The 23,096-nt window shown below is 37.6% G+C and overlaps 1 protein-coding gene across 1 annotated transcript in view; it reads left to right on the forward strand.

The window, feature by feature from the left end:
• Positions 1 to 1,108: 1,108 nt before the first annotated feature.
• Positions 1,109 to 23,096, forward strand: part of LOC107046444 (ABC transporter G family member 23) — a 38,202-nt gene continuing 16,214 nt past the window's right edge. Inside the window, exons 1-2 of the mRNA XM_015269058.1 lie at positions 1,109 to 1,215; positions 1,629 to 1,673. Of these exons, the coding sequence (XP_015124544.1) occupies positions 1,651 to 1,673 (23 nt within the window). The 5' untranslated portion in view covers positions 1,109 to 1,215; positions 1,629 to 1,650. The remainder of the gene's footprint in view (positions 1,216 to 1,628; positions 1,674 to 23,096) is intronic.

Raw genomic sequence — 23,096 nt, forward strand, 5'->3', positions numbered from 1 at the left:
TTTTTAGTGCAATTTGAAACCATAACAAAAAAAATTACAATGCAATTGTCAAATTAAGTTCGAGGCATTCCTGCTAGTGTGATACCTTATAGATTACCACACAGCAAAACTTGGATCTCAATTTGAGAACAGTTTTTGGTGATACCTTGAGATATTGAAAACGGGGAGCAATTTGTGATACGATCAGAGTATTCCTTAGATGATTAACAAAGAACTTCCGTTTTCTTACCGCTAGAGGAAAAATGTGAGACATTTTTGCCACACGCTCTACCCAGCAACCCCAATGAAATATCGAAAATATGAATAAAGAAGATGTAATAGGCGTACACTTTCTCATTGGATCACATGCGCACGGAAAGTCGAAATTAATATTCATTCAATTTTTTACATCCTTTCAAAGCTCCTTTTAAGCTCCTTTTCTGTAATTTCCTTAACCCCTTGAGGCGGGGGGGAGGGGGGGGTGGCTACTTGAACTTACAACATCATAATCAGGGCCCATGCACACAGAAGCTTTTATTGCGGAACATTTAATTTTTCGATAGATATCCATCTTACTGGGTTTAAAACCGTCACCGATTGATTCTTGCAAATCAATCTGATGCTGTTGATTAAATTCCCATTATCTCTACTTCCCAGATCTAGCCAAAACTTCAATTTCATGATTAGCCAGTAAACCTAACTATCGTCAACTGATTCACTAGTTTGAATATTTGAAGCTAACTCAGTGGGTGGTCATTATCATTATGTTACAGCGCTCCTCAAAAACAAATGAATAATTAAACAATCAGAAAAAGGTAAATAGCCATCATGATATCATATGGACAGAGGCATGACGCGACTTGAATTACATACCAGAATTCTCCACGTCATGTGCTCATCCGGAAGACAATAATAATAATTTGATACATCTCTTTTGTCGAACCCCACAGCATTGTCAAGTTTATATCACAATCGATTTATTCCGTTCAGGACACGAGTCACATTCTCAGAGTGAGAATTGCCCTCTGTGCGCATTATTCTCCAATAGATAATAAAGAGTGAGTAAAGTATGTGGTTATACGCGTGGTGACGGATAAAAATAGTCGATCGTTGGCTGTAGAAGGAATCACTTCAGTTTACGTGACGTTTAAGTTTCCATCGACCACGTGCCAAACGTTTATTTGTTGTCAATGAAATTTAACAAAGAAATCAATTTTTGTTTGTTACCCAGAACAGGTAATTGCAAGTGAATATTGAATAAATAGGCTCAATTTTTCTTATTGTTGAAATTAGATTGCGGTGATGATTATTTTGCTGGTAGGAGATGAGGCATGGACTAAGATTGGTCGAGGGTGGCCCAATATTGACCAGCACCAGGCCACCGTGGGCCTACCCTGGGCCTTTTCGCATCTCCTACCAGGGTTCCGTCGATAAAAACAATATTTCTCAGTTTCATTTGAATAATATTATTTAAATTCCAACTAGCAAAAAATTATATGATTTATAAGAATCATTTTTCATAAATTGCTACAAGAAAAAAATCAGATTTTAATTTTTTTTCTCAAATTAAAACTGTTATTGGTGGATAAATCAATAAGTTCAAGATGTAAAAGTGAACATAATGGATTTTTATTGAAGTGTTTTTCCAGTTCATAGTTGAAGATAAAGAAAATGACGGCAGTGGCACCGACCAGGTAACCTTTAGACTTGAATCAATTTTTTCATCTCGTGACCTTGACGACAGGTTCGTAACATTTTCACGCGTCCATTTCACGAAACCAAGTTCGTTACGAGGCGTATAAACTCGCCATTAATTTCGCTGACAAATGATGCTCATGCAAAGCCTAATTGATTCGTTCAATTAAAATACGCCAATAACACGTGTGAATTGCGAAAAACCGTTATTTTATTGAGAAGAAAGTGAGGGCAAGAATATGTTGCGAATTTTTTCGGTTGAGGAAGGTATGTAATACCAGATTGGACATAGATGTTTACTTATTCGTAACAGATTTCTTTTCATTCCTCTGATTTGTTGGGAATTGTGCCACTGAAAAGTCAAGGAAATTTCCGATCGAAAAAACTGGCTGACAATCTGTCCCGATGAAGAACTCGCGAAATACCAAAGTTCAGAATTTAAATTAGCGCATGCCAGCTTTTATTTAAGAAATAAGATGAAGTTGCAGGTATTCAATATAGCATTGACGTATTATGATTGAATAATTTTCTTGGTTTCCACTTAACATTATTAAAGTGATGACTATGCACGTGTTTTGATGTGACAGCAATTTTATGGCAAATATCTGGGTGAAGTGGAAAATAATCGAACATACATGAAAGATTCAGTGGGTCAAAGTCGTTCGAAGTATTGTCGAGGGCTTTGTTCTTCGATTGCACTCAGTGAGTGAATTTTTTCACACGGAAATGTATATTATTTTATAAAAAAAACAAACAATCCATAGTTTGATTGATTATCACATGACAAAATCTTGAAATCATCAAACACGTTTTCATCATCATATGAGTGGAATAGAGGAAATATTATTTTTACCGTTTATAGCTATGACTTATCGATTTATTAAAAATGGATTTATCGCCACCGGTTTCAAAATACAACTACTAAACTCACATAACGATTCTTAAGAAAAAAATCATTCGTAAAAGTGAAATAATAAAGTGGTAATCTATAATTAAAAATAATTAATGAGTGATAGTAATAATCAATAATCACCGGAAAGATGCGATAGATAATGTTAGCCATTTCTTAATTATCCATCCATTTATTTTGGAATGTAAATTTGAAAACTACAAACTCAAGGATATTGCAATTCACAGTAAAATTACAAATAACTGTGAAAGTCTTCAGGAATCAACATCCATACCAGTGTATGAATTTCACTGTTAATATTGGTTTCCCGTGAGAATTCGTTGATGTTTCTGTTGGCCGGACGGTGAAAGGACGGCAAGCCTTTTTTTTTTCAACGGAAAGCGTGTCTCGGGTCGTTGTAGAGTCGAACTACAAACGAAAGTGACAATAAACGCAAATGGAAGCGCATTGAACTGAACTAATTAGCTGTGAAGGATTCACTTTTTCAATTTTTATGAATTCAGCTGCATAGAAAGATGATTTTGAGCAAAATTTCTAGGAATGTTGAATGAAAGTGAGTGCGGTGCTAGATCGTAAGAATTCGTGTAAACATCCACGAAAAATCAGACAAAATTGTTACTCCGCTGACATGGAAGAAGTGCTAATGAAAAGTACAAAAAATTAAATAGACGGAACTTTCCTGAAAAATATTATTGAGCATAGGAACGGCAGATCCATTTACCACTAAAAAATTCTGAGTAACGAGCGTTTTTCATGAGAAGTTAGGAACGTTCCACATCGAACGAGTTTGTCACATGGAAATAATATTGATGATAGGCAGATACCCCGATTATTTACCCCGATGACAACCCAGAGGAGGATTTATTGGTCTCATTTATTGGTCTCGGTTTCGGCGAGGCCTAGGTACCCAATTTTCACAGGCATCTAATAGGTGTCCCTGCACTTGAAATGAAGATAAAATTCCCCGGAATTGTCCCCGAGATAATAGGTTTGAATTTTCACTAGCTAAGAAAAGGATTTTTTTAACGGCCTTTTGAATCCCCAATTTCCGGTCTCATTTCGGCACTCTTACCGACCACTACCTACATTGTGGTTACTCTATTCGCAACCTCCCGCTCCTCATCAGAGCCTTCCGTTGAAAAAGTCGGTTCCACTGAAAATCGAACTACAACTTTTCGCACACTAGACTTGCGTCTAGGCCACTCGGCCACCGACGTCGGTAGAAAACGATTTTAAGGAGAATAAAATATAAGAAAAGTTACTAAATGTAGCACGGTAAAATGGGTCCATTTCGACGGACGCGAGAAAAAATGAGTTAACAGTACCAAAAATTTGGTTACAAAATCCAGGAATTTTGCAGCAAAATTTGTCATATTGGCACTTGAATTTTCTCCCCTTTCAAAATATCTCTGGGCGAATCCGCCAATTTAGTATATGAAAAATTGCTTCGAAATTTTAAGTTTTTCACTATTTTTTATCAATAAGTATCGACCAAAAGAAGAAAAATGAGCACAACTGGAGCTCTCTATATCTCAATAATTTTTTTTGTGTTCCATATGTATACCCTCTCGGGTTTTTACATTTTTGTTCCCTTCCCTATCTGCGTTACCATGGGCCGACTTACTTTATCCCCAACTACACCCCATTCGGGATTGGACTGCTAGGGAAACCATGGAAACCTCAGTCGTGCCGCCGGCCGATAATGCAAGGATTCCATTGTGTCCATTGGTCACACTGACTCAATGGGTACAGTGGTTCTCTACATTCGTGCCTAGCGACTGTAGTCCCACGCGGTTAGGTGTGCCTAGCGGACACCCATCCTAGTACTGGACAGACTAAACGCTGCTTAGCCCGGATGACCGCCAGAGCCACACACTCCCCGTGCGACCGCTACAGCCACATATCTCAATAATTTGCGGAGATATTAATAATTGATTTTTTTTCAATTGGTTGAGAAATAAAGTCTCTTGGAATCTATGATCCCGTCTATAAATTCAAGTGGAGATGCAGCTGGAACTCCCCTCGCGCGCTTGAACCGACCGCTCAGTGAGCATTGATTTGTAGAAATTTAATTTCATGAATATCGTAACTCAGCACAGAACTTAATAGTATATAGGTGAAGATATGAAATCAGACGCGTCACTCAAATCCGAAAATTAATTTTTGGACAATACCTCAGAAGGCAAAAGACAGGGATTTTTGTAATAACCTTTTTGGTACATCTCGTTTTTCTCTACAAGAAAGGATTTCGCCAAGAAGTCGATATTTTATTTTAATCCTGAGATATTGTAAAAAAATTAATTAGCAACTGAATTTTTTTATCGTTATTTTCTATCGCTTCGACCCGTTTAGGGTATACTACGATGATGATCAAGACTTTAAAATGGTTAGATCGCACCATTCTATCCGGCCGGGATTTGAACTCGGAACCTTTCGCATGTGAGGCAACGAACTTACCCACCGCGCCAAGCCACCGGGCAAGCAACTGAATCTGAAGATAATTCTTAAACTAACATCTCTAAATGTACGACAGATGGAAAAAATTGCACAAAAGTTTTTTTGTAGATCTCGTTCTATCATACAAAAAAGATTTATTCAAAAATTTCTCCATCTCCTTTAGATTCCGAGATATTTTCGAAAAANTAGGGAAACCATGGAAACCTCAGTCGTGCCGCCGGCCGATAATGCAAGGATTCCATTGTGTCCATTGGTCACACTGACTCAATGGGTACAGTGGTTCTCTACATTCGTGCCTAGCGACTGTAGTCCCACGCGGTTAGGTGTGCCTAGCGGACACCCATCCTAGTACTGGACAGACTAAACGCTGCTTAGCCCGGATGACCGCCAGAGCCACACACTCCCCGTGCGACCGCTACAGCCACATATCTCAATAATTTGCGGAGATATTAATAATTGATTTTTTTTCAATTGGTTGAGAAATAAAGTCTCTTGGAATCTATGATCCCGTCTATAAATTCAAGTGGAGATGCAGCTGGAACTCCCCTCGCGCGCTTGAACCGACCGCTCAGTGAGCATTGATTTGTAGAAATTTAATTTCATGAATATCGTAACTCAGCACAGAACTTAATAGTATATAGGTGAAGATATGAAATCAGACGCGTCACTCAAATCCGAAAATTAATTTTTGGACAATACCTCAGAAGGCAAAAGACAGGGATTTTTGTAATAACCTTTTTGGTACATCTCGTTTTTCTCTACAAGAAAGGATTTCGCCAAGAAGTCGATATTTTATTTTAATCCTGAGATATTGTAAAAAAATTAATTAGCAACTGAATTTTTTTATCGTTATTTTCTATCGCTTCGACCCGTTTAGGGTATACTACGATGATGATCAAGACTTTAAAATGGTTAGATCGCACCATTCTATCCGGCCGGGATTTGAACTCGGAACCTTTCGCATGTGAGGCAACGAACTTACCCACCGCGCCAAGCCACCGGGCAAGCAACTGAATCTGAAGATAATTCTTAAACTAACATCTCTAAATGTACGACAGATGGAAAAAATTGCACAAAAGTTTTTTTGTAGATCTCGTTCTATCATACAAAAAAGATTTATTCAAAAATTTCTCCATCTCCTTTAGATTCCGAGATATTTTCGAAAAACTAATTGTTTGGGAGGGATTAATTTTGTTTTTTTCTCCATTTCGTCTCTGAATTCTTCAGAGCACCAAAATCAAAAATAAAGGAAAAAAACAAAAATGAACCAAAAATGGTGGGGAACGAACCCAGATGATCATGTGCAATTCTCTTTTTGCGTTTTTCATGCCAAAATACATGGATACACAAAAACTATATTTTTTTCAAAATGCTGATAAAATTTTCGATAAAATCTATAGGTTAAAATTTTTTTATTATTGTTGTTAGTGGCTCGAAATTAGAATTGGAAAAAAGTTTTTAGAAGAAAAAATTAAATCTGTAATATCTCTGCCGATAATTGAATTACAGAGCTCCAGGTACGCTCATTTTTCTTCTTTTAGACTACACAGGGTGTAACTTTATTGGTGTAATATCTCCCGGCCACACGTGCAGGGAACCCCCCCCCCCCCTGAATGCTAGAAAAATCTAAAAAAAAAATTTATTTAGCCAATTTTAAATGATTAATAATTAACGTGGGCCAATGGGGAGGCCGGGTTATGGCGCGTCAGAGTGAGTGGTAGCGGCTGACTGAGGTGTGACAACAGCGCGTTAGAGAGATGTCGAAACATGAGGGAGACGCCGGAGCAGTTGAGTGACACTGCTCTGCCGTTAAATTCAGTTCGATATCCAATCAAGTATCAGTAAGTGGCGCACTCAGGCGACAAAATTTATAATTAATTTGACGTTCTAACTGCCTGTCAAACCGCACTTTTGACAAACAAATCTTGATTATTCTCTTTCAATAAACATTCTAGCCTTTCAGTTGATTAATTGATGAGAAAAGTCCGTGGAAACTTTATTTTTAATTAGAGAACCTACTAAACCCTTCATTTTTCATCAGAAAAACCAACCATAATAATGATAATGATGATGCCATAGGTGGACTAATCGTGCATGATTATACACCACAGGTGTACTCTTCATGCACAATCAGTGCACCACAACGGCACTACTCGTGCGTAATCGCTGCGCTACAAGCACGCTGCTCATGCGCATTCGCTGCGCCACTAGTGCACTATTCGTACGCAATTGCTGCGCCACTAGTGCACTACTCGTGCGCAATCGGTATGCCAGAAGTACATTACTCGTGCGCAATCGGTACGCCACTAGTACACTACTTATGCGCAATCGCAGGGCCACAATTGATCTACTCATGCGCAATCACTGCGCCACGAGTGCACTACTCGTGCGCAATTGGTATGCCACAAGTGCACTACTCGTGCGCAATCGGTACGCCATTAGTGCACTACTTGTGCGCAATTGGTATGCCAATGGTGCACTGCTCGTGCGCAATGGATACGTCACTAGTGCACTACTTGTGCGTAATCGGCATGCCAGAAGTGCACTACTCGTGTGCAGTCGGTACGCCACTAGTGCACTACTTGTGCGCAATTGGCATGCCACAAATGCACTACTCGTGCGCACTGGGTACGTCACTAGTGCATTACTTGTGCGCAATCGCTGCGCCACTGGTGCACTACTCGTGCGCAATCAGTACGCCACTAGTGCACTACTTGTGCGCAATCGCTGCGCCACTAGTGCACCACTCGTGCGCAATCGGTGCGCCGCAAGTCCACTACTGATGTGCAATTGGCATGCCAAAACTTCTCTACTCGTACGCAATCGTTGTGCCACTAGTGCACTACTCCACTAGTGCACTACTTCACGAGTGCACTACTCGTGCGCAATCGGGGCATCACAAAATCACTATAGGTGCGCAATTGGTGCACCAAAAGTGCACTACTCGTGCGCAATAGGTGCGAAATAAGTGCACTAGATGCATTGATTGTATTGTACTCGACTATTACATTTGTTGTATGTGACTAATGCACCTGTGACTTTTGATATTAATGCAGGTATTGCGCATGATCAGTCGTCCTGTGGCACACCTACTGCGCCCGAGTAGTGCACTGATAGCACTCCCGAGTAAAGTAGTTCTGGTGCACCGATTGCGCACGACTATTGCACTTATGAGGCACCTATTACGCACGAATAGTGTACTTGAGGCGTACCGATTGTGCACGAGTAGAGTACTCGTGGCGCACTGATTGCGCACGAGTAGTGTACTTGTGGCACAGCTATTGCCGATCAGTAGCGGACTTGTGGCGTATCTATTGCGCATGAGAAGTACAACTATGGCATTCCAATTGCGCATTAGTACTACACTTGTGGCGCACCGATTGCGCACGAGTAGTGAACTTCTGGCGCATTCAATTGCGCATCAGTAGCGCACTTGTGGCACACCGATGGCGCACGAGTAGTGTACTTGTAGCATACCAATTGCGCATCAGTAGTGCACGTGTGGCACACCGATGGCGCATGAGTAGTGCACTAGTGGCATACCGATTGCGCACGACAATCGCACTTATGGCATACGAATCGCGCATCGATAGTGCACTCGTGATGCACCGATTGCGTACGAGTAGTATACTTATGGCGCAGCTATGGCCGACGAGTAGCGGACTTATGGCGTATCTATTGCGCGTGAGAAGTGCACCTATGGTATTCCAATTGGGCATTAGTAGTGCACATGTGGCGCACCGATTGCGCATCAGTAGTGCACTTGTGGCACATCGATGGCGCACGAGTAGTGTACTTCTGGCGTACCTATTGTGTACAAATTCTGTGCTTGTAGCGTATCGATTGCACACCAGTAGTGCACTAATGCCGCATCGCTTGCACACCAGTAGCGCACTAGTGGCGCAGCGATTGTCCACCAGTAGGGCACTAGTGACGCCGCGATTATGCACCAGTAGTGCACTTGTGGCGCACCGATTTTACAGGAATACTGCCGTTGTGATGCACTGATTGCACACGAAGAGTACACCTGTGGTGCATAATCGCGCACGACGAGTACACCTATGGCATCATCACGGTTTTTTTAATGAAAAACCAACCATAAAGGGGTTAGTATGTTCTCGTATTAAAAATAAAGTTTCTACGGGCATACTCATTTTCCGAATCTATGGAAAGGATAGAAAAACTAATTATTTTATTCGTGTTTATTGTGGGTGAGAACAATTGTGATGGCAAACAAGAGGGAAAGAGAATAGTCAAGAGTTGTTTGTTGAAAGTGGGGTTGGACAGGCATTGAGATTGTCGAATGAATTTCAAATTCCGTCGTCTGAGCGCGCCATTTCCCAAGCGACCTGAAATTAACGGCAAAGCAGTGTCACTCAACTGCTCCGGCGTCTCCCTCATGTTTCGATGTCTCTCTAACGCGCAGTTGCCACACCTCAGTCAATCGCTACCACTCACTGTTACGCGCCATAACCCGGCCTCCCCATTGGCCCATGTTAATTATTAATCATTTAAAATTGGTTAAATAAATTTTTTTTCTCGATTTGTTTAGCATTCAGGGGGGTCCCTGCCGTGTGGCCGGGAGATATTCCATCAATAAAGTTACACCCTGTACTTTCAGATAAAAAATAGAAAAAAAATTAATGTTGAGGCAATTTTTTACTTACAAAATTGGCTGATGTATTTTGAACATAAAAATACAAAAACCCGTGTTTTTGTTGAAAGAACTGGGCCAAGAAAAAGTTTTGTTTGATTCCTACTGGGAAGTCGAAGTTTTTGAAAAATACATAGAAATAAAAAAGGAAGCCAAGTCAGGAATTTTGAATAAATGATGATAGTGTTCAATCAGGTTTCTATAAGACAAATAGTTCTCAATGGAATAAGTATTCTAAAAAAATTCTCCATGAAATAAAAAATCAGTAGGAGCAGGACCATCGTCCTTGGCGCGTATCAAAGGATGGAGGATTAGATTGATACAGATAGTGAGATGAAAAACTCCGCGCCAAGCACGTTGGTCCTGCTCCTACTGATTTTTTATTCCATGGAGAATATTTTTAGAATATTTATTCCATTGAGAACTATTTTTCTTATGGAAATCTGATTGAACACTATCACCATTTATTCAAAATCCCTGACTTCCTTTTTTATTTCTATGTATTTTTCAAGAACTTCGACTTCTCAGTAGGAATCAAACAAGACTTTTTCTTCGCTCAGTTTTTTTTACAAAAACATGTGTTTCTGTATTTTTAGGCAGATTTCATTATTTTTTTGAAAATAAGCAAGGACTATTTTTACATCCCGTGAAATTTGTTCTTTTCAATTCAATTCAACTCATTCATTTGTCATATGATAGAACATTTTTTGAATCAAGAATTGAAAGGAAATAATCAGTTCTACTCCAGATTTATTGTCTCCACCGAATTTCAATTTTTAATCATCTATTAATAATTTTCTGACTTGATTTGGTTCCTCATTCCATTTTTGCTCTGATGATTCCTAAGTGGATTGTATTTCTTGGAGAGATGAATTGATTTCCTTATAGGGATAGTCAAACAAAATGTTCACAAAGAATTCTTTTTAAAAACATCTGTTTTTTTTTGTTTTTAACAATATCAGGGAAACATTGGGTGGAATGGACTCTTCTGACTTCTTGTTTCAATATTTATAACCAAGGAACAAATTTATCGATTGAGCTCAGTCTAAGCTTATTACAAAGGGGCTGACTGTACTTTAATTTAAAAGAAAAATTCTATTTCATCAACACTTCAATAAGACATCATCATTTTGAAAAGGGTTCAAAGTGTCCATTTAATCCCACTGTCTCCTACTAATTTTTTCTAAATAATCACAAAATTGTTCGCATTTCACTGTCACTTAATTTAGAGAATTTTTCCACGAAATGAAAACATTTTCTGTTACACTCGGAGAAAAATAAATATTTTCTTTTCAAATTTAACTATTCACCGACATTTAATACTTGATCACACAATATTTTAGACACATCTCACTTTTGTCACATTTCCAGGCATAAACCGATTACCTCACACACAGTGCATAAACTACCTTTATGTCCGAGGTCCGCATATAAATATATTATAGATATAGCGGGATGAAATTCGAATTTTCGACGAAAGAAAACAAAATAGAACACCGAGTCGATTTTCCGTTCCATTCTAATAAGTGATTTAACGTGAAGAAGAACATTTCCCGTGGTTCTCCTAACAACATCACAACCCACATGCAAATGCGCTGGTGGCAACACTTCAACGTTGGATATGAGGCTCAGTTGGGCCGGCGCAGCCAACGTTACATCTTGATTCTCCGACTTTATAATGTGAATCGCGAGAATGTGAATATCAACCCGATGCTATGCGCATATCTTTTTTACTGTTAATCCAAAAAATACCATAGTTGCACCGTTGAAAAGCTCATAGGCGATTTATATTATGTAACTATCGACACTTTCCCGATTTGTCGTCCCGTTTTCAGTATACCGAATGTAAATCATTTAGAGGTATTGGAGGGGGAAGTTCCGTCCTGTGTAGATACGCGGTGCGCACGGCCTGATGTTTTGCTCAGTCAGTCAAAACTTTTCTTGGCCGATACGCTACCGCGTATCTCGATATTTTTTTTATTGGCTGAAATTCCAAGGAGAAAACAATACCATAAGTATCCTACGAGTTTAAAAATGAATCGGGTACTACTATTATATTGATAATTCTATCTGAATCTCCAATCAAAATGACGCCGGAGAATGTAGATACCTCTAATACTCCGGAAAACCCGGAAAAAATTCAGAGAAATACCAGATTAGAAGACATTCTTTCTGCATTTGTTCCTGATGTTTGAAAATTTTTACTCTGCCAACTTTTGCAGAGGTATTATTTGCTTAGAAAGATTAGTAAGGCGTGCCGGCAGAGAAGGCAATGGGCTAAATATCACCACTGGGCTTAGTTGAAACGACAGGAAATTTGTTCGGACAAAATCAGTAATCAACTGTAGAAATGAGTTAATCTCAAATCTGTGTGCATTTGGTGATAATCTCGGAAGGGGTGAGGAAAACAGTCAAGAAACGTTTTCAAGAATTGTTTTCAAGTAAGGAAATCACGCTTTGGTGAGTTGATCCAATAATGAACAAATAGCCATACCTTAAATTCCAAGAATGATGAATCGTAAAAATCATGTCAATTCCAAGGTTCTGCTTCATGGAAGTGAAAAATTCATAGATCACTTCCTCTAATTTGTTTTTCATAATTTCTCTGGGGTTTACCACGTAAATTTTTGGAATTGACAAAATGTTTCTCCAAAATGCAAAGAACAAATAAAGCTTTTTATCAATCTCTTCTCATTTAAAATATTGAAGGCAAATCTAGAATTTGATTCCTCCATCAAAAGAATATAATTCACAACCAAAGAAAAGTGGGTCGCACGATCCAGTGTCCACTGAATATATAACCCGTATTAGTGAGAAATTCGACTCTTGGAGGTAATGCCCCTATGGATATTATTCACCATATGGATATTAGGTGTCAGGCGACCTGAATAGCTAAATCTCGATCATCAATGAATATCATTTTTTTTACAAGAGGAAGGAATCTATTCGAAGCGTGACCGAAAGATTCCGGTAGAAAAGCATTGGACCTTAGTTTCACGTTGAACGATTCGCGTCAAACGTGAAATTGCAGGGCAAAGTAGTCGAAACAAGTTAAAATCTATTCCAGCGGATAGGAAAATTTCTGTCTGTAAACCGCGTGTAAACCGACCTTCTGTGGACTTTATAATAATTCCATGATATTTACATAAAAAGAAACCGTTCAAAATGCATAAACCATTCTCCTAATATCTCAAGAACTATTCATTATGTCACTCGTGAAATTTTTTAGTAAAACACATTTGGTACAACGCGTTACTCTTTTTAAGGGGTCTAATTGTTAACAAATGGGTTTGGTTGGAGGCTAGTGTCTATTCAGTTTCATCAAATGTTCATTCGTTAATAGTTAACAAATGCATATTTCAGGAGCCTTGTTTGACTCGACTTTCACCTTTCAAGGGAACCCTTCATTCGTTAACTATTAACAAATAGTTATTTGGTCATATTCAACTCTGCCATTCATTAATAGTTAGCGAATCTCGTTTAGAATAAATGAATCATTCTATCAGAACGTCTTTACAACGCCCGATCACGTTCAAATTTCACCGCGATCCCCCCTCAAAAATTCCATGACAAAACGTTGGAAGGTCATTTGACAAAATCATAAATATTTCGCATGAGCTGTCTCCCCTGATATTTCATCTCAAAAACACTCATCAACCGAGATAATTCCATGATTATCATTTCCTACTGAGTTGGCTCTCTCCAACATGACGCAAATCCCGAGAAGAGCCCAGAATACTGTAGTCACGTTCTCCCTCCAAAGAACGTCCCTGACATCCATTTGATGCATCACCAGGTCACACAGCACAAATCGAATATGAAATCAAATGAAGAAAAGCGTTTATACAATAAAGAGCTTTCAATTTTATCGATGTAACTCAATCGATTATTCAAAGTCAGCATGCGAGTTGATGCCGTTCAATTTTTGAAGAATTGTAAATACTGAAATGCTAGAAAATGTTATTGTTCTTATGAGTGACGGACTTAAGGAGGCGGAAATAATAGATTCAACGGCCTCGACTGTGACAATGAACCCCTAGGAGATAGTCAACGTGATTATACTGAAATGAAAGTATTAAAGTCCCCTGGATATGAACACTGAGCGCGTGTGGAGAAGAATTTTGTCGCAGAGGAGGGGGAGGGAGAATTATTGGCGGTCCTGGGGCCTCTGAAATTCGGTGAAGGTCGTTGGGAAGAAATCTAGTTGACAAATTGAGGTGAAAGATTCAAGAAAGATCGATTCAGACGAGCAAAATGGTCAGTACACAAAAAACGTTGAATATAAATCAATGACTGTTGCTCAGTTCATTTTTTGCTTTTCTTTTGGAGTGTTTACCCTTTTCCACCTAAGGGATGAATTATCTTGGTCTTAGGATTGATTGATTTTTGAAAAATACTGCTCCTACTCCTACTGATTTTTTATTTCATGGAGAATTTTTTTAGAATACTTATTCCATTAAGAACTATTTTTCTTATCGAAACCTGATTGTGCACTATCACCATTTATTCAAAATTCCTGACTTGGCTTCCTTTTTTATTTCTATGTATTTTTCAAAACCTTCGACTTCCCAGCAGAAATCAAACAAAACTTTTTCTTGGCCCAGTTTTTTTAGAAAAACATTCGTTTTTGTGTTTTTAGGCAGATTTCATTATTTTTTCCAAAATAAGCACGGACTGTTTTTACATCCGGTGAAATTTGTTCTTTGCAATTCAATTTAACTCATTCATTTTTCATAAGATAGAACATTTTTTGAATCAACAATTGAAGGGAAATAAACAGTTCTACTCCAGATTTATTGTCTCCACCGAATTTCAATTTTTAATCATCTATTAATAATTTTCTGACTTGATTTAGTTCCTCATTCAATTTTTGCTCTGATGATTCCTATGTGGATTGTATTTTTTGGAGAGATGAATTGATTTTCTTATAGGAGTTGACAAACAAAATGTTCACAAAGAATTCTCTTTGAAAACATCTTTTTTTTGTTTTTTATTGTTTTTAAAAATATTAGAGAAACATTGGGTGGAATGGACTCTTCTGACTTCTTGTTTCAATATTTATAACTAAGGAACAAATTTATCGATTGAGCTCAGTCTAAGCTCATTACAAAGGGGCTGACTGTACTTTAATTTTAAAAAAAATTATATTTCATCAACACTGCAATAAGACATCAGCATTTTGAAAAGAGTTCAAAGTGTCCATTTAATCCCACCGTCTCCTACTAATTTTTCCTAAATAATCACAAAATTGTTCGCATTTCACTGTCACTTAATTTAGAGAATTTTTTTCCACGGAATGAAAACATTTTCTGTTACACTCGGAGAAAAATAAATATTTTCTTTTCGAATTTAACTATTCACCGACATTTAATACTTGATCACACAATATTTTCGACACATCTCACTTTTGTCACATTTCAAACATAAACCGATCACCTCACAAACAGTGCATAAACTACCGTTATGTCCGAGGTCCGCATATGAATATATTACAGATATGGCGGGATGAAATTCGAATTTTCGACGAGAGAAAACAAAATAGAACACCGAGTTAATTTTCCGTTCCATTCTAATAAATGATTTAACGTGAAGAAGAACATTTCCCGTGGTTCTCCATAACAACATCACAACCCACATTCGAATGCGCTGGTGGCAACACTTCAACGTTGGATATGAGGCTCAGTTGGGCCGGCGCAGCCAACGTTACATCTTGATTCTCCGACTTTATAATGTGAATCGCGAGAATGTGAATATCAACCCGATACTATACGCGTATCTTTTTTACTGTTAATCCAAAAAATACCATAGTTGCACCGTTGAAAAGCTCATAGGCGATTTATATAATGTAACTATCGACAATTTCCCGATTTGTTGTCCCGTTTTCATTATACCGAATGTAAATCATTTAGAGGTAGTGGAGGAGGAAGTTCTGTCGTGTATAGATACGCGGTGCGCTCGGCCTGATGTTTTAAAAATGATAAATAAACCCTACATCCGAGGTAATTCAGAACCTAGGTAGAGTACCCTAAAGATCGGATCGAATAATGTGAAATTTTTATATACAGAGAATAAAAGTTTGAATTCTCAGCGACATGTCACTGATTTTCAAGAATCTATCGCCACCTTAGTCAGTATCCAGTATCACCAATAATTGGATACTGACTAAGTTGTTCTGATCATGAGTGATTTGGTCACTAAAATTTGCTGATAGATTCCTAAAAATTAAAAATGGGTCTCTGACAATTCGCAACAGTACTCTGAAACTTCGCGACGATGACACGGAAAATTAGCGAGAATATCGCTAAAAAATGATGACAAAAGCACTGAATTTGAGACTTTTGGACTCCCTGAATTTCACAATCACGAATCCCTAATAATTAGAGACTAATCCCGGGTAGAAATTCAACCGGGGATTCAGCCGCAACTCGGGTGAGCGCGAGCTCAGCCTCGGCTTGCTGCTTGACCCGAGTTCACGCCGCGACACGCCGCTCCATACTGGCTCACAGTCGAACGCTCATCAGACGGCATAACCCGGCACTTGAGTTTGAGCTGTGGCTCAACGCTTAGAACTCGGCTCCGATTGAGTCGTGTCGTTTCGAGTGGAGGGTGGAATCGAATGATATTTCTGCATTTTTAGAATATCGATTTAAAATTTGAATACTTTGGAAAATCAAGAAAAACCGAGCGGAGAAAACTTAGAAATCTTACGCCTAAGAAAATCTATAGGAACATAAAAAACTATTTACTTTCTTGCACCACATTTTACCTTAACAAAAGACTCTATGAAGTTGCATAATCTCGTATAGAATCGGCGCAAGAAACGAATCGAATTCTAATAGAACTTCCAGAGAATTCTCATAGAATTCCAATAGAAATTTAATAGAAAGCGCTAGGTTTTTTGTTGAATTTTTTCATGTGTGTTATTTTGGCATACCTGTATTCAACATTTCCCTAATAAATCATAGAATATTCTTAGAACTCGTAGGCCTATCGAAAAATGAAGAATATCCTCTCCTGTAGCGTTGATAATTAATAATAAAGGTTCGTTAACGTTTTTCAAGTGATTATTTTTCTTGATTTTGTTTGTTGTATTCGCGAGAAAAAAGAAAGTTTTGACTACGTTTCAGTGAATTGTTCNGCGATTATTTTTCTTGATTTTGTTTGTTGTATTCGCGCGAAAAAAAAAAGTTTTGACTACGTTTCAGTGAATTGTTCTACCTTGTATTTTCAGATTAATCCCATTCGATTAGTTAATATCACGTTATTTCTGATGAGCTTGTGATTGTTCATCTGAAAAAGCATGCCATCTTCACATTTATTCGATTGTTTTTTTGCTCAAATCACGATGCCATCGGACCTGTCAAATCATTATTGAGGTTAAATATACTGGGATTGAGTAATTGGAGATGAACCTGAGGTTGAGCAGTGGCCATTCAACTAAAGCCCGGCGAAGCGTTTCGCGTAGTCGTTTCAATAGTCTAACGCTGGGCTGTGAGCGCGTGACGCGGCTCAACCTCGGGTATATGTGACGCGCGTGGAGTTTATACCAAGCTGGGGCGGAGTGGCGTATTTCTAGCTGGGATACGGGTTCCGAGCCGAGCTCGAGCGGCGTGATTTCTACCCGGGATACCTGTGAGAATCAGTAACTTGTCTCTGAAAATCCAAACTTTTTTTTGTGCAGCTAGGAGGAAACTGTTGGAGTAGAGTAAGGATCCGCCAACTCTATTTTCCACCAACTCTATATTATTTCCAAGATTTCAAAAAAAAAAAGTTTTTGTGTCTCATAAAGTTCCATGTTCATAAATTATATGAATTTTTTTTTCGTATTTATGTAATTTAACAGAGAGCCTTTCTAACGAAATAGATTGAATCTCCATTCCATTACCTTCGTTTCAATTGAAGCAAAAATCTCACCCAGATATGAATATGAAACTTGAAATACACCCGGATGTGATCTGCGGAGATTCGACCCTGTCCCAGAAAGTGTCCCTCCTGTTGCAAATGCCACATTGACGTGGAATTCCATACTTACGTAACCCACAAAGCCATCGTTCGTTCTTTAAAACCACTCGACTCGCCATCTTAAACTTCAATTCTCGAATACCAAACGATATTACGTATGAGAGGTCCCAACGTTGTACAAAATATCACCCATCGTATTGCGATGTTTATGTAAGCGAAGGAGTTCTCTATCCTATAATCCCGTTGCATCAGTCAAAACAAAAGGTGTTTGCAATGGTCTTTGTCAAGCTAGGATGCACCCGCTGAATAACCGCCCATTGGGTAAATCATCAGGTTCAGGTGACAGTTTCACAGAGTTGGTATTTTTTTTTTGCGAAGAACGGAAGGAAATAATATTTTTCCGGCCTGTTGCGATGGAGTTTTTTACTCGTGTGGCGTTGACCTCCGAGCCGTAGGCGAGGACTGGCCAACCACACGAATCAAAAAACCCCATCGCAACAGCCCAGGAACAATATTTTTCTGTAGTGATTTTCAAGTTTTCGAGTTTGGGAAGTATGTAATACCAATTCCCAGACGAGAAATCGTGAGAAGCAGTACAGAAAACTTCTTTGCTGGGACAATGCGACTTAAATTTCTGGATGAAGGAATTCTAGATTTCTAGGTGGCACAAAAGATGTTTTTTTTTCATTACGGCCGCAACGAATCCCTGCCTATAGTTGTTATGACAAAAAATATTGTTTATCACGCGGCCCAAAAAAATATGCTACACTGAGAAATGAAACCTTTCGTCAAGAGATTTTATACTTATCCGAGAGATGAAACCAATTACTTGAATCAAGTAGTGTTTGCGTTAAAGTGTTTTGGGGTTGAGACTAAACGATTAGTGAATGCATTAATTCACCTAGACTTGAGAAATCACTTTATTTTCATAAAACAATTATCCTTGTCTTTGGGACAAGTACAAAATCTCTTGACGAAAGTTTTTTCTTTCTGAAGTAAGATATTTTCTTCTGGTCAATTTTTGAGCCATGAGTTTCTTGACACAGCTTTCAAAAGGAAAGATACTTATCAAAAAACTTTATTTCTCTCAGTATAGATTTGGCATAATGTAATAGCTGAACCTTCATGAATGGGTTTGCTCAAACAAGCAATTGATGTAGAAAATCGTCGAAGATTTCTCCCTAGAAATTTTATAAACTTCAACAACAGTATCACGAAACCCTCATTAATGATGAATGAAGGAATATTCTTTCATCCATAAAAAACTGTATAATTTCATTAATGATGCAATAATCTCAAAATTTAGTCGTTTTTTAGATTTTTTTTTGCACTCATTTTAATCTCATCATTTCACAAATCAAATCATTCAGTCGGAAGCTGCATTAACTTACAAAGTCATAGATATATGAGCATTTTATTTTCTTCCCGGTGGGCGCACAGTACGCATTTCTCTCCCGCTCCGCGAAAATTGCAGGAGCAGAAAAAGAAGCAGTAATCATACCTCGAGACTTTCAAAATTATGGAATATTTCCCGAAAGCTTTATTACAAACAAATGAAGCTATCAAATTTTGGAAAAAATGTCTAGCCCGTAAAGCTTGACACCCTCGTTTATTTGCAGGGAAGTGAGGGGAGTATCCGATTAATTTTGAACGTGAGGGGTATTTTGAGGACAATTTCCTCAATTCTGATTTTTACCAGAGATAGGCATAATCATAAATTATAATTGATATTAATTTTATAAATACGTAATCAAGTAATAGAACTTAATAATTTTTCAATTATTAAATTAATCAACAATTAAATTTTCAAATTCCGAATTATTTTACCAATCATTAATCGAATTCGGAAGATTGACGATTATTCGGATAATCTCTAATACATTTCAGGAAATTTCCAATTACTTACTTGATAGTTATTTGAAAATTTTAATTATCAATTATTTTGCTATTTTCTAAATTTCAAAAATAAATTAATGAATTGAATTATTTTAAGGAAAAAATTCTCTTAATATTACTAAAATAATGATTGATGCTGATCTCTGATTTTGACCAATCAGTTTTGACCAATCAATTCCCCGGCTGCTGGGAAATCATCAGTAGTAATACCACGAGACCTCCTAATTTATCAGATATTTCCTGATTGTTTTGTTGCGCAGTAACGAGAGGGAGAAGTTTTGCAGTTTAAAATCCCAAGCGCTCAGCGCGAGGGATTTTTGTGCAAAACTTAACCCGATCGTTGATACGCAGGAAAACATGAGGGAAATGTCCGATTAATTTTGGAGATCGAGTGGTCTTCTTCTGTTCAATGTGGTTATATCCTCTCACTCTAGAAGAGGCAAGTACCAAGATCGAGTGGTATTCGAAGGATTATTTTTGGTAATCGGATCCTTCCCAAACCGGCTCATTTTGACTTTCTTCATGACTTTCTTTCACTCCACAGGATAATATTTGACAGTTATTTGATTAGAGAAACAATGGCAGAGCTAGAGGGAAATTATCAAAAGCTACAGGAAAATTATCAAAAGCTAGGGGGAAATAACCGCTGTAATTTTAATTGGGAAGTACTTCATGTTATTGAATACTGAACTCTGATTGGCCCAGGGAAGGCCAGATCCGATTACCAAAAATAATCAGACCAATAATTTCCCGTAGCCTGTCAATTGTTTTCTACGAATTTGACAGATATTCCTCACATTTTTGTGAAATGTATCCCGTAACCGCGAACACCGCAACCTGATCGGCCAAAATCAGAATTGAAGAAATTGTCCTCCGAATACCGCTCGACGGATATTTCCGATAATATTCGATAATTTTGACCGTCTTGCGGTATTATAGCTGATAATTTCTGCCATCACATTCTAGCCAAGCAGAATGCAGTATTACAAATTACAAGTTCGCAGCATGAGTGATTTTCCTGCCAAATTTTAAACATTTTTTCCACACAGGGAAATTTGAGGAAAATTACCGTTAATTTTGGAGCCTGAGTGGTATTTGGTGGAATATTTCTATTTCTCTGATGTCGACCAATCGGAATGCAGTATTTAAAAAAACAGATGTAGAGCCACCAATGAATTTCCAACGGCGAATGAAAAACTACTGCGCACATAGAAAAAAAAATCATGAAATTGATCAATTCATCATGGTTAAATTTATCCTTCGAAGAATGATAAACTCAACCATCATATCGAATTATTTTTATAGACAAAATTCTAGAAATGATCCGTATTATACTTATTTTCTTCCATTTTTTTCTTGAATCTGAAATTCTTCCGATAAATTCCATGTCTCTTTTTACTAGATTCTAGAAACTTCGGATTCTAAACTTGCATTTTTTGGAATATTTTTTTTTCTAAAGAGAATTCTCGTGAGTTCTGCCAAAAGGTCGTATAAACATTTTTTTTTGGTTTTCCCGAAAATTTGTGTGAAAAGGTCGTATAAATACTTTCCCAGGGGATATGAAATCTCCACGTTTCAAATGATTCTGAGTCATTTGAGCCTAACTTTTTGAGACAAATTTTTTGCTCTGTCTAGAGTAAATTCGAAGATTGTCCAAATTTGGGCCAAAAGATTGTATAATCTCTTCCTGTGAGAGTACAAAATCTCCAAGTTTCAGATGAGTCTGGCTCATTTTTATGTAACTTTTTGAGACAATTTTTTTTGGTTTACTCACAGGGAATTGAGAATTTTTTTACGAAACTAAAAGGGTGTATTCCCGTTTTTTCGAGGATTAATAAATATTCATGCTTAGATGATTCTGAATTTTTTTGAGACCATTTTTTGAGTTAATCTGGAATGAACGATTAACACAAAATTGTATTGAGTGATTTCGCCAAAAATTGGTCCGGTTTCGTTCCGTGAAAATTTAATTTTGTAGAGACATTTCGATGGTTTTTTCTACTATCAGAGAGCTTTGAAAAACTCTCCCCATTATCGTCGGAAAAGTCAATTTCTTTGATTTTCTACTTTTTGTCGTCTTTTTGTTGAAATTCTGGGTGTCAGAAGAAATGATAAGACATTTTTTGAGTCTTCAATATTTATTATCATCGAAAATTTCCCGTTCTTTCGATTAAGCATGGTTTAAAGTTGTTCACAGCACCAGAAATGTCCTGAAATTGCGAAAAGAGTTAAAAATTCCGCGTTGTATCACCTTTCTCCATCTGGATTGCAGATTTTTCATTTTTTTTGTGGAACTGACTTTTTGTTTTGGAAAGTATTCAAAAATCAAGGTGGGATTCCACTCTATTCTATCTAAACATTATTTCTGCCCTGTTTTTCCTTTTTTTTATCATTTTTTTCATTAATTAAAAATATTTTTTTGTTTTCCATCGAAAACTTTTTTTTTGCGAAGAAATTGAAAAAAAAAATTTTACTGGAAAAGTATGTATACGTATGTATGTATATATGTATATTTTTAAAAAGTCTCCTAATTGTTTGTAAACAGACCAAAAACTATGTTCCGGAAAATTAGGTTCAAATTACCCAGACATATCTGAAATCTGGAAATTTATTATTCCCTAGGAAAGTGTTTATACGACTTTTTTATCCGTATTTTCAAAAAAGTGAAAAATTCTCCATAAAAAAATTTGAAAAATTGTCTCGGAAAATTGGGCTCAGATGACTCAGCNATCGAGTGGTCTTCTTCTGTTCAATGTGGTTATATCCTCTCACTCTAGAAGAGGCAAGTACCAAGATCGAGTGGTATTCGAAGGATTATTTTTGGTAATCGGATCCTTCCCAAACCGGCTCATTTTGACTTTCTTCATGACTTTCTTTCACTCCACAGGATAATATTTGACAGTTATTTGATTAGAGAAACAATGGCAGAGCTAGAGGGAAATTATCAAAAGCTACAGGAAAATTATCAAAAGCTAGGGGGAAATAACCGCTGTAATTTTAATTGGGAAGTACTTCATGTTATTGAATACTGAACTCTGATTGGCCCAGGGAAGGCCAGATCCGATTACCAAAAATAATCAGACCAATAATTTCCCGTAGCCTGTCAATTGTTTTCTACGAATTTGACAGATATTCCTCACATTTTTGTGAAATGTATCCCGTAACCGCGAACACCGCAACCTGATCGGCCAAAATCAGAATTGAAGAAATTGTCCTCCGAATACCGCTCGACGGATATTTCCGATAATATTCGATAATTTTGACCGTCTTGCGGTATTATAGCTGATAATTTCTGCCATCACATTCTAGCCAAGCAGAATGCAGTATTACAAATTACAAGTTCGCAGCATGAGTGATTTTCCTGCCAAATTTTAAACATTTTTTCCACACAGGGAAATTTGAGGAAAATTACCGTTAATTTTGGAGCCTGAGTGGTATTTGGTGGAATATTTCTATTTCTCTGATGTCGACCAATCGGAATGCAGTATTTAAAAAAACAGATGTAGAGCCACCAATGAATTTCCAACGGCGAATGAAAAACTA

This window comes from Diachasma alloeum, unplaced genomic scaffold (assembly GCF_001412515.2).
Source record: "Diachasma alloeum isolate Michigan unplaced genomic scaffold, Dall2.0 Dall_scaffold_01386, whole genome shotgun sequence".
Lineage (NCBI taxonomy): Eukaryota > Metazoa > Arthropoda > Insecta > Hymenoptera > Braconidae > Diachasma > Diachasma alloeum.